General features: G+C 40.8%; 1 protein-coding gene across 2 annotated transcripts in view; it reads right to left on the reverse strand.

Moving 5' to 3' along the window:
• ABCA4 (ATP binding cassette subfamily A member 4) overlaps positions 1 to 17,538 on the reverse strand; it is a 183,151-nt gene that overhangs the window by 79,903 nt on the left and 85,710 nt on the right. For both annotated transcript variants that reach the window (XM_075616438.1, XM_075616437.1), the window contains exons 15-21: positions 13,113 to 13,335; positions 8,462 to 8,683; positions 6,628 to 6,832; positions 4,468 to 4,551; positions 3,673 to 3,738; positions 1,978 to 2,199; positions 1,134 to 1,311 (exon numbers count right to left, since the gene is read on the reverse strand). In XM_075616438.1, coding sequence (XP_075472553.1) covers positions 1,134 to 1,311; positions 1,978 to 2,199; positions 3,673 to 3,738; positions 4,468 to 4,551; positions 6,628 to 6,832; positions 8,462 to 8,683; positions 13,113 to 13,335 — 1,200 coding nt within the window. The remainder of the gene's footprint in view (positions 1 to 1,133; positions 1,312 to 1,977; positions 2,200 to 3,672; positions 3,739 to 4,467; positions 4,552 to 6,627; positions 6,833 to 8,461; positions 8,684 to 13,112; positions 13,336 to 17,538) is intronic.

Consider the following 17,538-nt stretch of genomic DNA (forward strand, 5'->3'; position numbering starts at 1 on the left):
ATTCCCTTGCCCGCTCAGGACTTTTGCGTTGTAGCACTGGTGCACCCGTACAGCAAGACGGTGTGCCATTCTGGTCTGCCTACCATCTCCTGTGACCAGCACCATGGGCCATGGTCGTCGCTCGCGCAAAGGCCAACCCCGCGCTCCTAAGCTGAAGCGGGTCTCTCCTATCTCCTTGTTGCCGAACTCCTGCATGGACAATGGTTATCCTGACGTCTCCTGTTCTGACCCTGGCTTGTACAACGACGACTCTGTCTTCTCCAATCCTGATCCTGCGACATACGACTACGAACTGCGCAACCCGGATCAGCCTGCGCGGTCTCAGGTCGGTGCTTTTACAACCCCACCTCAGCCTCGCGGTCCGACCCTGGTTTGTGGCGAGCAGAACCCTGACATTCGGGCGATGTTACAATTGATTCGGCCAAAAACCTTTCTTGAAACAAAGCACAGGTGAAGCCTATCCCTCCCCCTGTGCAGTATGCTATTTATGACCTGAGGTGTTAGATAGTCCCTGAATGCTCGTGATGTAAGAGAAAGTATGTATGTATGTATTTATGAATGTATTATTAAACTTGGCTAACACGGTACAGATACACACACACACACACACATACACACACACACACACACACACACACACACACACACACACACACACACACACACACACTTCCATATCTAGTACCATCTGCACTATTGTATGCATTTCTCCCTTCCTTGAGATTTGAATTGAAAATTGGAAGGGGGTGTCTTGTAAAAGAAAAGTCTAACCTGTCTAAGATTGCTGCAAGTTTTTCCTGATTTTAATAAAACATATGTAGGTGCGGATCCAGTCGTTTACCCACACTAGTATCCTGTGAGAAACAATATTTTACCATTGTGCACCCTTTCTCTCTTTTTTTTTGATCCCTGCATTCCCCAAGTTTCTGAAGATCTCTACATTACCACGCATTAATTAAAAATATTTTGGTATATAAATATATAGTGTGGATTAAGCATAATAAACAGAGAGACAGGAAGTGACACAAATTGTTCTACTGCCAATGCTGTCTCTGTACTTAGTAGGATATAAGTATAACAAACTGATTTATTGCCACTCTGTCTAGGAAAATACGGAGGTCGGAGGCACTTACAACACTGTTGTTTTCCCAGCTCCGTTGTGACCTAGGAAGGCAGTGATCTGACCTTCATAAAAAGTGATGCTCATTCTGTCCACAGCCGGCTTGCAGGTATTTTTATAGACTTTCACCAGGTTTTGAACACATACGCCAGGAATCATTCCCGGTGGCTCAGGTTCAAAAAAGGAATTTGCTGCAAAGAAATGATAAGAGTGTATGAAGATCCCCAGTCCCCACTGGCCATACAATGTCCTATTTACTGAGTGGGGCTTTGCTATAAGACACCTTCTAGTGCTGGAAGACACCATTGAAGTGAATGGGCTGTAAGTTGTCTTCTGGCACCTGGAAGTGTCTTATGGCATAGCACTTACTTAGTATATATGTCCCAGACTATTACAATAGACATATCGTGTGTGTAAATATATATTACAGAAATATATATATATCAATCTCTTTCTATAAGGGTTATCCATTGATTAGAATGTGGTAGTGCTGATTAAGGGGATAATCGCAAAGAAGTTCCCATTGAAGGTTCATGATTAACCCCCCAATGTATGTGTGTTCATATACATAAATAAATACACATTTTATTACAATACATTTTTTTTTTTAAATCTGAGCTACAGTATTATATGATTAAAATTAAAAATAAAGTAATTTATAGTGATTATTATTTTAGGGTCTGGGATTGACTTTTACTTTGTGAAGCTGCTTGCAAACGTGTTTGCTATGAAAACCCCCCCCCGGCGCATGGTTTGTGAACTTGGGTGAAAATATCAACCCTTCTCTCCAACACGGCGTTTTATACCAAATACAAACTGATTTCATTGTTACGGTTTGCTGCCCTTATTGGCTTCACCGTTATTCATTTCATCTTTGTCTTCCCTCTCCTTTTCCTGCTCATCTTTCCTTTGCTTCTCTTCTTTCTCCTTCTCTCTCTTCGCTCTGTGTTTGCACGCGGCTGCGTTTTGCTCTTTTTTACACTTGTTATCAATGATTTCCTCCGGCTTCACCGCTGGTTCCGCGACAGTTTCGTGTGGGATCTCTTTCACCGCTTCATTCGGATTCTCGTCGCTCTTATCTACAGATACAAAGATACAGGAACAGGAGTGGTACAAAAGAAATCTATGTTAATGAATAGACTAAACCCTTGCCTGCCAGAGGAATGCATTGCTGGTCAGCAAATGGGTTTCTCAAGGTCCAATGTACTTGGAGAGAAACATTGGTCAATAACGGGCAGACTGCATTTAAAGCTGCAGTTCAAGCTGCCGTTTTAAAAAAGATATATATTTTTTTCCGATTGAGTATGTGCATCAATACAATCTGCACACTGACAAGTGATTAGCTAAGCTGCAGATCGATCCGTTCTCCGGTAAATAATCGCTTGCTCTGGGTTATTTAATTCAGTTCTTGCACAGCATTTTGGGCAATGTAGTTCCTGGAATATGATTGACTAGGCAGTTACTAGATACAATTAGTGCACTGCTAGAGAGAGTATTTTCTCATAGTACAGAACTGATCATTAAAAAAAACCCACACATGTAGGATATTGCTTGAACTGCTGCTTTAAATCGAACTCAGGAACGCTAATTCTTCATGTACTATACTCTGTTGGAATGATGTCTGTCTAGTAGTATCAGTATTATTACAGTATCATTTAGAGTGTATTTTTTTTTTTGTTTAATGTTGGGACTGTTAGCAAATGGGTTAAATAATTATTTTTTTTCTTTAGGTGATAATACAGGAAATATAATAGTGAACTCAAGTTTCTTTTTCCATTGCAACAGCACCAAATTATTTTTTGTTTCCAGCTTACATTTTGCAGACAAATCAATGAGCATGTGTCAGCTCGTCCTACATCTCAATTCAGAGCCAACAATAGGGGTCAAATATCCCTCTGCTCAGACTGGGGCACAAATATAATCATCAAACTAACGCACAATTAGTGGTATTTTTAGATCAGAAAGAGGGAGAGCAGGTGAGAGATTTGGAAAGATTAGTAGTGGAAGTGGCATGGTACTCAGTATAAGTAACGACTGTGTTTTTACTTACATATCTTGGGTGCTAATAATTCATTACTATTTCCATGATTATTATATCATATGTTCAAAGAAGGAAACGCTGATGTTTTGGTGATTAGAAGATTTTACACTGCCTGTTCCCAGGGTTCATATACTCCTTTCAGGGGGCTCTTGGTGACATGAGAGGAGATGTTCAGTTCCATTATTATTTTAAACGCTTAAAAATAGAATTAATATTCGCAGGTGACATTTAAGGAGATTTTTGTGTTTTCCAACTATGATTCAGTCTGAACTGCCATGTGTATTAGAAATAAACAGTGGACACATAGAAAACCTTTGCATAGCCATCATATATGACATGTTTATGACCGGAAGTAAGCCGTGGCCCAGCCGAAGAACTGGAGTGTGTGGCACGGTTCTAGTTTGGGAATGAATGATAATTCAATTTGGATGATTTTACTGCCTGGACCTGTTCGGTTACTGATGAGCTCTTCTGCATAATTTTCGGACTGGTAAAACGTTGGTGCTCTTACCTTCTGCCTCTCCGTGGTTATCTTCCATGTGCTCATGTATGGATAGCTCAGTTTCTACTGAATCGCCTTAAGGGAGGGAATTGATGTAGAATTAGTATAATTGATACGATTACTATAGCTAAATATCTACATTTTAGTCAATCTTGTGGATAGAATGGTTTCCATCAATAGTGAAAAGCATTAGGGTACTAGTGAGAATGCTTAAAACAATAGATATAATAAGTGGGTGAATAGTGACATTGTTTTTCTAATTTAAGGGGAGGGGGCTTAGTCACTTCACTGACAGGGGGATTTGTAATAACTAAAAGTGCTGGACCATCTCGCAGGGGCATAAGCTTCACCCTAGTTAAACATGCTTGTGCAATTGGCGTACTAAGAAGGTTTTGGTTAGAAACAGGGCCGGTTTAACCATTAGGCGAATTAGACAGCCGCCGCCTAGGGCGGTAAAGTGGGGGGAGAGGGGGAGAGGATGGGGCAGGCAGCAATTGGTTTAACACAGTTACATTACATTGTTGCTGAGTATACTGGTTGGCATACAGATTGCATACAGAAACTTTTCCAAAACCAACTTCAGAATAAAAACACAGAACATTTTTAGGCATAAAACCAATACCAAACTCAAAACCCCAGTGAAAGTGCCCACCCTCAATAACATTCATGTTGCACTTCTGCATCAAATCTTTTTACTAGGTCACACACTGAATACACATTGTATCCCTTTCTGAGCAGATCAGTATTTCTAGCGTATTTTTAATGTCTGGATATAGCTATTTCAAAACACGTATCATTACTTACCATCCCCTTCCCAAGGAACGGCAAATGTACACCAATAGGTTGGCAGGAATGCGAAATACCACGGCTGGGGAATGCCATACTCTCCTAAAATACACACAGAAGGCTTCTATGTTACAGGGGATCACGAGAACTGAATGTGAAAGCTAAAAAGGACATATAAAGCTATTATTTGTGCCTGTGCAAAATGTAACAACTCCAAAGTGCGGGGAAACGGGTTCAGGCGAGGAGAATCCGGCTGGTGCAGCCAACACAACATAGACAAACAAATTCTTCACAGTGCAGGTCTCATCTAGGACAGAGGTACAAAGTACATCTCTACTCACAGGTTCATAATGCAATTCTCCATTTAATGTGACAGCCAAGAACAGTGGTAAGACAAAGTTTCAGGTCCCATATGGTGGACCTTTCATCAGGTGATGTCCATATGGGACCTGAAATGTTGTTCCTCCTCTGTTCTTGGCTGTCACATTAAATGGAGAATTGCATTGTGAACGTGTGAGTAGAGATGTACTTTGTACCTCTGTCCCAGAGGAGACCTGCACTGTGAGGAATGTGGTTGTGCCAAATGTAAGAAACAAATCCAGTATTCGATTTTGACGCACAGTTATAAATAGTTATATAAACTCTTGACAGAGAATAAGCAAAGGGGAAAAGTGACAAATCTAGACATAACATTTTAAACATCATATTGTGTACAGCAAATAAAAATATAACTTGTGAGCACCTTCACATTTCTCAGACCGGTCAGCAACCCTGTCTTTCCCCATTATCTCTTTGCATACAATGCTTCCACTACAGCCAGGGATTCTGGGTAATGACATGCAGATGAGCACATGGTGTCGCCTTTTGTTTACAACGACATCATATTGTAATGTGTGTTTTGCCCATTGGGAACAAAAGGTGAAAGATAAACCTAGTGGTCTATTTATTAAACCGATAGAAAGATGTTTGCATGAGTACATGCACACAAGAAACACAGTGCCTTATTCATTAAGCAATTGTTACATGTCCAAACTGTTAAAAAAAACTGCATTTTAAATCGCAGTTTGGCTCCGGATGTGCAAACCCATGTAGTATGCAAATGACATTTTTGCCCCAAATTAGCTATTTGCATTATTAATTAAACTGCAACATTGTTTTTCACATGGAAATATTATCCAATAAATTTCTCTCCGTTTTGAGAGTTGTGTGTGTGTGTGTGTGTGTGTGAGAGAGAGTGTATGTGTGAGTGAGAATGTGTGTGAGAGAGAGTGTGAGAGAGACAGAGAGAGTGTATGAGTGAGAGTGTGAGTGAGAGTGTGAGAGAGAGACACAGAGAGAGAGAGTGTGTGTGTAAGAGAAAGTGTGAGAGAGAGAGTGAAAGAGTGAGAGAGAGATTCATGGACTTTCAATTTAATACTGAGAATAGTGATCAAATATTATTTACAGAATAACGGTACTGTTCTTGAATGCTTGAGAGCAAAATCCATTCAAACAAAGGAGGAATGCCATTCCAGACACTATTTCCGGCAGGTTTATGACACGTTTACTCTATTAGAACGGAAAGTGATCGTTTATTTTTCCATGTTAAAGGTGGCTCAATTAGTTGTTGACTGAGCCACTGATTGCGCAAACTGTGCTGAAGCAGGGACTTATTGGGCCACCTATGCTAAAGCAGGAATATCCTAAAAATCTGACCTGCTGGGGGGGCCTGGAGGGCTGGAGTTGCGAACCCCTGGTTACCCTAATAAATGCATATGATGAAACATGAATTTCATATCCTTATATTTGTACAGTTAGATGGTCCGCAGCAGAAAACAGTGAATATCTGTAGTTGGCAAGTGAAGCAATTCAAATATTCCATGAGATTCATTTTGCTGAAAATTCAACATCTTCATATGAAATATCTCTATAAGATGATCAGCAGCAATAACAGAATAAGCTGAATCCCAGAATGATATGGGACCGATCACTGAATGCATCTATTCACCTATAGAAAGATTGTGACAAAAATCTTTTTTTTTTTTTTAACCAAAAATAGTATTTTCAGTGATATTTGTATTATTATTCTTAAAGAAGTATTTCAACACTAGGGCCATATTTGGCATTAGAATTTGAAGCTTAGCTTAAAATAAACTGTTCTAAATGGTTGTCACATGTCCTGCATACTGATTAACCTACCTGGAAACACGTTGTCTATGTACCAGGCAAGGATCCAGTACAGAAAGGCATCAAAAAGCATCATAAATATGGAGAAGAGGAAACTGTACTCGTCCCCCTCCACCGGGCTCTTCCGGATGTTACCCCACTGAAGCCCAAGACCTTGTTCTTCATATCTAGATAAATATTCTGTTCCAAACCCAAAGGCTACGGGAGATAGAAAGCTCTGCAACAAAGTTAATTCAATCACTTAAAGAACATCCAAGGGAAGCACAAAGGCGATGAACGTGTACTTGGCACTGTGTCTACTTAATGAGAATGTATTCTTTGTTTGTGTTTGTTCTGACTTCAGCTTCCTTTCCAGCTATACTTCCTGTGGCATTATTAATGGATGAGAATGGAGAAGGAGCGGCTCAGTGAGTAAAGACACTGACTGGCACTGAGTGTGAAGCAGGGGAACCTGGTTCAATTCCTTGTGACCTTTGGGCAAGTCACTTTATCTCCCTGTGCCTCAGGCACCAAAAACATAGATTGTAAGCTCTACGGGGCAGGGACCTGTTCCTGCAAAATGTCTCTGTAAAGTGCTATGTAAAACTAGCAGCAATATACAAGAACATGCTATTATTATTATTATTAGCTGCACAGGAGGATAACAGCCTTCTTCCCATGACACTATCGTTGGTTTTTGTCTTTACTTGCCAGTTTTTCACGGGGCTCTTGCTACACTTTCTTTACTCTTTTCCCATCTCTCTGGTTCTAACAACTACAGTAATGTTATTTCCTATTTGCCAAGAACAGCCCATCTGGAACTTCTGCATGATGCTGGTCTCAGCTAGAGGTGGGAAAAGGTGTCAAAACTATATCTGCAAATTACCAGCTACGTTTTAGGCAAAATTCAATTTGCAGACGAATATTCGAATGCGAAGAGGTTGTAAAAAGAATTGCCGCCGGGCCGGCCACCATTCACACATTCAATTCGACCTGAAATTTGATTTGCCCAGAAGTTCCAGACTCTGAAATATGGGTTTTGAGGAGAGAAAGAGAGAGGATTAATTTAAATATACTTTGCATATTCTATAAGCATATATCCCAGGTGTGCTCCTTTTTGTGCACAGGAGTCTCTCCACGTGTTGTTTGAAGGTGGGTTTGAGGAGACATATATAGCACTAGGACTCTAGTAAAATAGGACTCTGTCCATATTTAAGGGTCTGGAACTTCTGGACTACTCGAAGGTGCGTGTAGTGGCCGCCGGCGGTATTGCATACATTCGAACTAAGGCAAATGTAACTTTTTTTTAAAGGAAGCCGCACATTTTTGTTCTTGCGAATAAACGTCATATTTGCAATGAAGTTGAATGTCGTGAATAATTCGGACATTTCTAGTCTGAACAGTGTATTGGTAACGCATTGATGGTTTCTTGCCAATACCGACTGTTATAGGCACTATTTAACCATGTTAGCCCAGCTGGTTTATGAAACAGCAACTGGAATGGTCGGATAGCTCAGTATTTTATCTGTCTTCTTCTAATAATCATTTTTTGTCTATATCACTTCCCTTGTTTGCTGCACTGTATGGAGTAGCAGCAATAGCATGGCCTGGTCAAATGTGTTCCCGCAAAAGCTTACAATGTAATTTTGTGTACTATCAGGATAGGGAAGGTATAAAGCTTTACTAACTCACAAAAGGTTGTGTCTGAATCTTAACCTGGTCATACATGGTCCGGTTCTCTCACGTCAAGGCTGCACTTATCTATAGTGTTCCAGTAACTTTGTGCGAGCTGGAGTCCTACAATACACACAAAGTTGCACCTACAGTACACTCTAGGTATCACACGGAAAAGAAGAACGAATCTTACTGCCAGGGTCTTCAGTTTGAATGTCATCCGGTCCTGCCAAGCAAAACAGAGGATGTGCGGCAAGTAGAGCGTGAAATAAATGACTCCACTGCAGGCAGCTGCTAGGTTGGCCTTTGAGAAGAAGACGCTCATCAGAAAACCTTGCATGATGGTTGCTATTGTGAAAGTCATCAGGAAGCAGAATAGGATAAAAGGATTACTGTAGTGTAGGACCCCGCCACCCTGCAAAAGGAGAAGGAAGAACAATGAGCCTGGGCTCTTCTTGTGTGTCAAACAATGAACGACGGGAAAACATGTGATTTCAATGCCATACACATTACAAAGGAAAATACTACAGCAGCATTTCTTGCATGGGGTAAAAACAATTGCCCAATCTGGAAATATGTATTTGACCCGGAATAACATTATTGGATATAATTAAACAATCCAAAATCCTTTGCCCCTTAAAGAAATGTTATAAAGAAGCAGAAAGACACAGACTTTGCCTAGACTGACTATGCAGTGCCCGCAGTGCCCGCAGTGCCAGAAGAGTTACTTCTTGATAAAGTCCCTGCTTGCGGACGAAACGTGTCAGAGTTTCCATGTAGCAGAGTATTTTACTGTGCCAATGCACTCAATAAACAACCTTTTAGTCATTGCGTGAGGATTTCTGTTTTTATGCCCCTGCGACTGCAGTGAACCGCCTGAAAATCCTGTCTCTGTTGTGTTTCCAGGGGGCAGTAGATGCATACAGTGCTTTTTGAATTTCGGGTTCTCTAATCAGACAATTAGCAATATCATATTTGCTTTATATTGCAGCATGTTCTTCTTCTGAATATCTGTTGATGCTTTAAAACAGTACAAAAGGTTACACACAAATACATCACATTTTTGTAGTTACTGATAGCCAGGACAGGCGTGTGTGAGGTGCAGAATGTTTTCTCGTAGCGCTCACAGCGTTTGCAGAGAGCAACACAGAGTTAGAATGGTACAATAAGTCAGCGGTGCGCAAATTGGGGGGCGGCGCAGTTATAGAGGTCCCACGCTCTCCCCCCAGGTATTTAAATTAAATGCCGGGGGACCGCGCGAGGCCTCTATAACACACCTAGGCTGCGATTATACAGCCGAACTGCAGGGCGCAGCTGCAGGTTGAAATCTGTTTTTTGATTGGACGGCCGCGTCACGTGACGGAGCAGTCGCAAACAAAAAACAAAATTTTGAAAAGCTGCCACTGCCGCCCGCATTGCTGAAAAATAAGTCCAAGAGAAACAACAATTTTTCGATTGAACTTTGAATTTCGCCAGGTAAAAATCTCCAAACCACTTTATATCTATCTAGAACCTTCCATCTACCAGTAACCCTCTGATTCATACTTTAAAGCAAATTCAGTTTTTGCCAGGTCCCACTCAGCAATGCAATTGCTACGCAAGTGTCTAAAATAAGCTATTACTTGCGTAAAGACCGCTGGGGAAAGGTTATTCAGATATGGCTTCTGCTTGGGTATATATAAGCTTCCAGTTCTATTAGAGATATGAGAAACTGCACATTTTCAGTGATCATGATGTGCCTAGGCACATTTTTAAGGGCTCTAATCTGGGTAATTGATACCTTTTGTTTTTTACCCCAAACTGACACCTACAGATGCAGCGGCCGTTATTTTACGGCATCACAGCGCCGTTCTCGTGTGCGCTGCTGTACTCCACGCAGCATGAATGCGGCCGATCACCCCAGGCACACGTGTTTATAGCAGTTGCTTTGTTTGAATTTTATGGATTGTGTGCAATTATATGCAATGAATTGTAATGTGTACAGTACTGTGCTACTGTGTCCATTTCAGGTGTTTAAAAGCCAGAACACTAAAATGCCATTTTCTGCACTCACCTGCACGTGCGTCTTAAGGCGGTATGGTTGGAAGTAATCCCGCGCCATCACATGGGTATTCCGAGGTATACACCGCGTGATTTCGTAAAACTATGGCGGCTGCATCTGTATAAGTGTTTTTCAATAATTTTTTAATTTAGACTTGGGAGAGGTTTGATTTCCTCTGGCTGCTCGGTGTGATGTCACGGTGTGATGTCACGGTGTGATGTCACATGTGATCAGCAAGCACTTTTATAGCCTGAGTTTCCCACTCCCCATCCCCCCCCTTATCTTTACTGGGTCTCTGATAAGGACAGGGTGGGATAAGGGTAAAGAAAAACGTTGACTGACACTTCCCAATGCAGAGGCCCCTAGGAAATTCAACTGGTCTACTGTGTGGGTTGCACCTTTAAGGAAGCCAATTACACTGATTAGTTGTTTAACCGTTAAGTTAAACCAGTGTTTTTCAACAGGGGTTACTAGGAACCCTTGTGTTCCCTGGGCATCCCTAAAGGGTTCCCTGCAATTTTCAGGTCATTTGAAAATTGTACCAAATACACAAAAATTTACAATGCACATGATCTTAGACATTCTATTAGAGAGGGTTGGGGTTCCTTACAATGCATCTGATCTCAGACGCGCTATTAGAGAGGGTTGGGGTTCCTTACAATGCATCTGATCTTAGACATTCTATTAGAGAGGGTTGGGGTTCCTTACAATGCATCTGATCTCAGATGCGCTATTAGAGAGGGTTGGGGTTCCTTACAATGCATCTGATCTTAGACATTCTATTAGAGAGGGTTGGGGTTCCTTACAATGCATCTGATCTCAGATGAGCTATTAGAGAGGATTGGGGTTTTTATAATGCATCTGATCTCAAATGAGCTATTAGAGAGGATTGGGGTTACTTATAATGCTTATGATCTCAGAGGCGCTATTAGAGAGGGTTGGGGTTCCTTAAAATGCATCTGATCTCAGATGCGCTATTAGAGAGGGTTGGGGTTTCTTACAATACATCTGATCTTAGACACGCTATTAGAGAGGATTGGGGTTCTTCACAATACATCTGATCTCAGACACGCTATTAGAGAGAGTTGGGGTTTCTCAGAATCTCACAATATAAAGATAGGGTTCCTTAACCAAAAAAAGGTTTAAAAAACACACAGAGTAAAACGGACCCTTTAATACTACTGTACAAGTTGGTTGAACCAGTTTGCTGCCTTAAACATCATGATTTGCAGGCCTTTCTAGCAGTAAGTGGGTTACTTAGAGTTCTTCATCTCTAATCTTTCCGAGAACTACAAATGGAGGAAATATGCTCGCTACATTCCAGTACACTACCACGATCCAGCCACGGCCATCCTTGTCCCTTGTCAGATTGGACAAAGCTGATAAAGCACTGTAAGAATGTTGAGAGTGGCTCATGTTGACTGACATTTCACAACAACCAGTCTGCGGGTTCACCAATACTTCTCTGCTAATGAATGGAACTTGCAATTCCATTCAGAAGCTCCGGTTGTTTTGGAACTCTTTGTGTACCAACTAACTTAATGAACTTTTTATGACCCTTTTCCTGTTGGGCTTTTATACACGGTAGTTTGCTAATGGAAAGGAGCTTGACCTGTTTCATAAAGCTTGCCTTGATTTGCCCTAAGGTGTGTTGCTGTGCATAAAGAATGGCTAGTCCATAAGTGCATAGCGCCTACAAATTAACATTATTTTCATGGGACGTCAGGTAAGTGCTGATTGAGATTTATTGTTATCAGTGAAGAACACTTTTTAGACAAAGAAAAAAATGACATGCTGAATAAATGAGATAATTAGGGGGGGGGGAGGGAAGGGAAGCTTGTGCCCATGACTACTTTAGATGCTATTTTGATATCATTGTATATTTTATAGTAACATTGTAGTTGAGGTTGAAAAAACATCTATGTCCACAGACTGCACACTATTATTTGATGCAAAACAAGATGAGATATTTATTTCAATATTCTTTGATTCTATTGCGAGAGAGAGAGAGAGAGAGAGAGAGAGAGAGAGAGAGAGAGAGAGAGAGAGAGAGAGAGAGAGAGAGAGAGAGAGAGAGAGAGAGAGAGAGAGAGAGAGAGAGAGAGAGAGAGAGAGAGAGAGAGAGGGAGGGAGAGAGAGAGAGAGAGAGAGAGAGAGAGAGAGAGAGAAAATCTAAATTGAAGTTTAGATATGGTTAATAAAGAAGAGGAGCACAAATTGCTTCTTTCGGAAAAGCTATTCTTGTTAGAACAATTTACACCATTTGTCCTGGGTCTAGCCAAGTTTTTTTCATAGTAACTCTTGAAGTGGAACCATGCCCATGAGTCATTCATTGTTGAAGAGGCCAGTGGCTGAGACTAGTCACTGATTCTCTTATGCTTAGGGAAAAGGGTCCTTAGTCCTTTTGTATGCATCTTAACTGATGTTCCTCAATAAGATAATACGTACCTTAAATGTGCTCACTGTTCAGGCCCACAAAGTACATAATTTTTCAGTTGGTGATTGTTAATTGATGGTACCAATAGGCTACTTCCCATCATCAAGAATCATGGTGGCATGAAGCTTTGTGCAGAGATTCATCCACTTATACAATACACTACATGCAATACAATGACAAGTGCTATTTGACATGCATTTTAATTTAAGCCTCCTATTAAATTATGGTCAGTGGCTCCATTAAGTATCTATAATAAAACTTGACATCATAAAAAACCTCTCCACTGCATCATCATGTTCCCATATTATTTATTCTGCACCTTTGTCTTATATATCATCAAACAATGGAGTATGTGCCAACACTTACCACAATGATTACGGTGAGGAGGAAGGTACTGGCTGTCATGACTGTGAAGCTATCGATGAACCATGTGAACCAAATGACATCATTAGTTACACCCATATTTTTCATGGTCTCTTTTAATCGCAGCTCTTTTTCTAGTACAATGTCCTTCACCAGCATGGAGATTGAGTAGATCCAAGCCAACACCATGAAAATTGGAAAGCAGCGGTTCAGAGTTATCATAAAACTGTAGGGAGTAAAAGGGATACAGTTATTAACTACAAAACGTTAAAACATTAGAAGGCAAAATAGAAAGGTCAAATATAGACTGAAAAACCACAACCCAGAAGTGATACACTTAGGACATTATCATCTCAGATTTGAATATCCCAGCTGGCTTTAAAAGAAAAAGCATGGTTGACATAGGGCTCGGTCCAGCCCGATGCTTTTCAAAATAAATCAAAAGAAATAAGATGTCATCTACTTATCCTCCAAGTGTTTATTGAAGCAAGAATTGCTAAATGCAGGTGTTGTAGCTTCTCTTTCATGTATTGGATTCCGTTGTCATGTTTGGAGCCCGCTTGTTGATGAGTTTGCACCCTTGACGTTTGTTATTATATGATTGTGAAGTTCTTTACTTGTTCCACTTTTTTTTTAAATATATATATATATATAAATTAAAAAATTTTTTTTTAAGAAAAAGAGTCTACAAGCAAGGGGAACCAAAGGCCACACTTTACTGTGTAAACTTTCCAGGGCTTCTGGTGTAATCAAGATAGATAATAATTTTGTAGACCACTGGCATTCTCACCAGGGACTTTAAGAGTCCTCTTTAGTTGTTAGTAGAAATCAATTCTAACGCTGCAATATTAAACTAGCTTCTAGAGCATGTCATCGCTCAGACAGGGACCATGACATAATTAAAACCCAGAGCCATAACTAATGCAAATTATACCAGCTCTTTTCTTAGCATTTTATAAATCAGTAATGCTGTCATAACAAAGTAAATGGGGAAATACATTGGGATAGGTGACCTCTGATAAATATTTGGTTTCAGAATATCTGAGGATCACCTAATGTGGTGGTCATTCATAAAATAGTAGGCCTACCATTGAGAAAGGTTATCTTACATAAACGATGAAAGCTCCAATTAGAATTTTAAGGAGTTCACACCATCCATGCTCAACATCGATAGTGGAACCACACGACGGCTATGGCTTAATGCAAATCTGCACCCCTTAACAAAGCTCCCCATAACACTAGTTGGACCAAACCGGTAAACATTTTCATGAATGATGACAATGTTTGATGGTCAACGTAATGAATATTTCTTAATAATGATTTAACCACAGGTGTCTGCAACATCTCCTCTACCTATGTTCAATATCAAAGTGCCGTGCACCATATCTGCCTCCTACAAACAGTGTGACTTAAACATTTTGTGTGTATAATCCACCTACTTATTTAACTTTTTATGTTAACGTCTGGTCAGACACATTTTGATGTGCAGTTGACCCTTCCTTGTCCCGAGACATCAATACCAAAGACATGCCGGATAGGAAGAGACTTTTATAGAATGAATGGTGTGCATGGCATTGAAAGAGAAAACTACTAACATGATTCAATATCCTCTCCGTACAATCATCCACTTTGTGACCACTCTTATCAGTTATTATACCGTGCACAGCGTGCACTCGGATTCGTGAGAATGGCTTGGCTTAGTTATGAGAGTAAAGATTTGCCCGAATTCGTATGGGAAATTTTCTGATCAAAGAGTCCATTGTCACGGACACATTTTTTTGGGGAAAGCCAGAAAATGAAGAGATCCATCACGCGCAGAAAACAAGCCAAAAACATTGCTGCCAAGCTGGCACTGCCTGGATTGCTTTTACAGATCTGCAGTTTAATATCCTGCCACTGAACAAAAAGTATTTAGAGATGGTGAAAGCATTCATCATTTACAGTGTGTTACATTCAGCTCGTGGAATGAGCAGGGATTTGCGCTGCATCACGCTGTTGACTGATCTATATAAAGTAATGTATTTGCAAAGATATGTAGTCAGTCCTAGGAAATATTGATTATTTAAAATAATAGATAAATGTAATAAAAATAACTAAAAACAAAAAGGGAAAGGAAATGGTGCAAAATGCGTGTGAACAGCAGTAAACAGGACACGTGGTAAAATCAAATGTAAAGTACACAACATGTTATAGCATTTAGCTCTACAGGGCAACATGCACTGGTAGCAAAGCACTGCAGGTCCACTTTGCAGTGAGGGGGATTTGCCTATAAAAGGTGGAAAAGAAAGCTACGAGGAATGAAGACTGGACAAGATAAATTGGTAAGTAGGAGATGAAAATCATCTAATCTAAAAAGTTATGTGTGTATGAGATGTCAAAGTGACAGTAAAAGGACAGGACATGACATGACAAATGGTTCATCTGAAAAGAATGCGATTCTTGAAAAAGAGAAGAACTTACTTTATCATATTTCTATTCTAAGAGAAAATGGCATGTCCTGTTCGTAACTGTGACAAACATTTCTGTTCAAGAATGCACCTGTAATTGCAACATTCCAGCGGCCCTGTGTAACATTACAGTATTTCCAAGTGTGCAACCATATCTTGCTTACAGTGTAAGGCTCTCAGTGAGGTTCCAGTCAGAGAATACCTATCATTCACATACAGCACACACCTTATTAACCCTTTCAGCACCAGAGGCCAGAACACCCCTGCATTAAAAAAGGGACGGTGCAAACAGAATAGCAGTATACAACAAAGCCCTCCAGTAGCTAGTTAGCAGCATAGCCCATCAATTCTCACGCAATTGCAATGAGTGTCATTCATAGGAATTTTTACCTTCATTGATTCCCACAGTCCCATAGTCTTTATGAGTGTCTTACCAATGATAGGCATGTTCACAATGAGGTATGTGACCAGGCTGCAAAATGGAATGAGGTTTAAAAGACAGAGGAGGATGATGTGTTAGCCCAGGGGAGTGCAAACTTATGCTGCTGCGCCCCCGTCTCACTTGCCCCGGTTCTCGCGACCCAACCCCCTACCTTTCATCCGCGCCAAATGACGCTGCAGGGTCATGTGACTACACGTGACCCGTGGTGTAACTTGACACATGTGACATCACATGGCCCCCACGGCGATGCCATGGCGACGCGTCACACAGCCGACTGAAGCAAGGTAAGTGGAGTGTTGCCGGGTCCTCATGCGGTCCCCCGGCATTTCATTTAAATGCCTGGGGAAGAGCGCGGGGCCTCTGCAACCGCCCACACACCCCCAGACAAGTCTCCCGCCCCCCCTGGGGGCCCACCCCCCAGTTTGTGCACCGCTGTGTTAGCCTATAGAGTAAGCGGATAAAGGGGCTTTTGTAATAAAATAAAGAACACAAGTAATGCAAAAGTGATACCTTCTATGTCTAACAGATATTTCAAAAGAGTGCAAGCTTTGTAGGCTACTAAAGTACAATTCATTCAATATCATATGTTTTTTTTTTTTAAATAAATCAGTTCTGGAGAGGGAGTGGCTCAGTGAGTAAAGACACCAACTGGCACTGAGTGTGAAGCAGGGGAGCCTGGTTCAATTCCCGGTGTCGGCTCCTTGTGACCTTGGGCAAGTCACTTTATCTCCCTGTGCCTCAGGCACCAAAAACATAGATTGTAAGCTCCACGGGGCAGGGACCTGTGCCTGCAAAATATCTCTGTAAAGCGCTGCGTATAACTAGCAGCGCTATACAAAAACATGCTATTATTATTATTATTAGTTCTGTAGTATTAGATAATACTTACACTTTTTTTTTAAATTCAACTCTTAAAGCCATTTTAATGAGTTTTAATATACCGAGCATCCCTTGATTTCTATAGTAGGTTTTAGCCATCTCCCCAGCAGTGCAAGATTTTTGGTACACTTTCCTGTTTGTGATCATTTGCTACCAATATTCCCAGCAGTTTGAGCTGCAAACTGTAACAGTAGGCAATGTTACCTTAGTAATATCAGGACACATTGTAGCTGCTGAGTTACAGTGACTGAAGGATTGATTGAAGCTGATTGGCAGCCATTTAGTGAACTTTGGGAAGTAGGATCTTTGCTGATCGATCACGGTAGAATGATCGATCGGCAGCATAGCTAATTCGTTTTCAATAAAGGTTATCAAAGGCTGTATACATTAAAACCAAAAAATGATTTACATTTGTTTTTACAGTGCCGCTTGGATTGCCTCTTTAAGGCATGTTACCTCGGATTTGTACAGAAACAGTACTTTGTTGGACTGATTAGGTGGGGCATCACCTTTACGTTTAAACAGGGGGCAACTGTTTTGCATGTAAACAGCTACAGCCAATGATTTCCAACATTAATGCAAAGTGGACCTGTTTGGAAACTATGAACCACTTTACTGCAGTAATGGAACCCTGCCATGCATAGCCAAGTGTAGCGGGATC

The sequence above is a fragment of the Ascaphus truei genome, chromosome 10 (genome assembly GCF_040206685.1).
Source record: "Ascaphus truei isolate aAscTru1 chromosome 10, aAscTru1.hap1, whole genome shotgun sequence".
Classification (NCBI taxonomy): domain Eukaryota; kingdom Metazoa; phylum Chordata; class Amphibia; order Anura; family Ascaphidae; genus Ascaphus; species Ascaphus truei.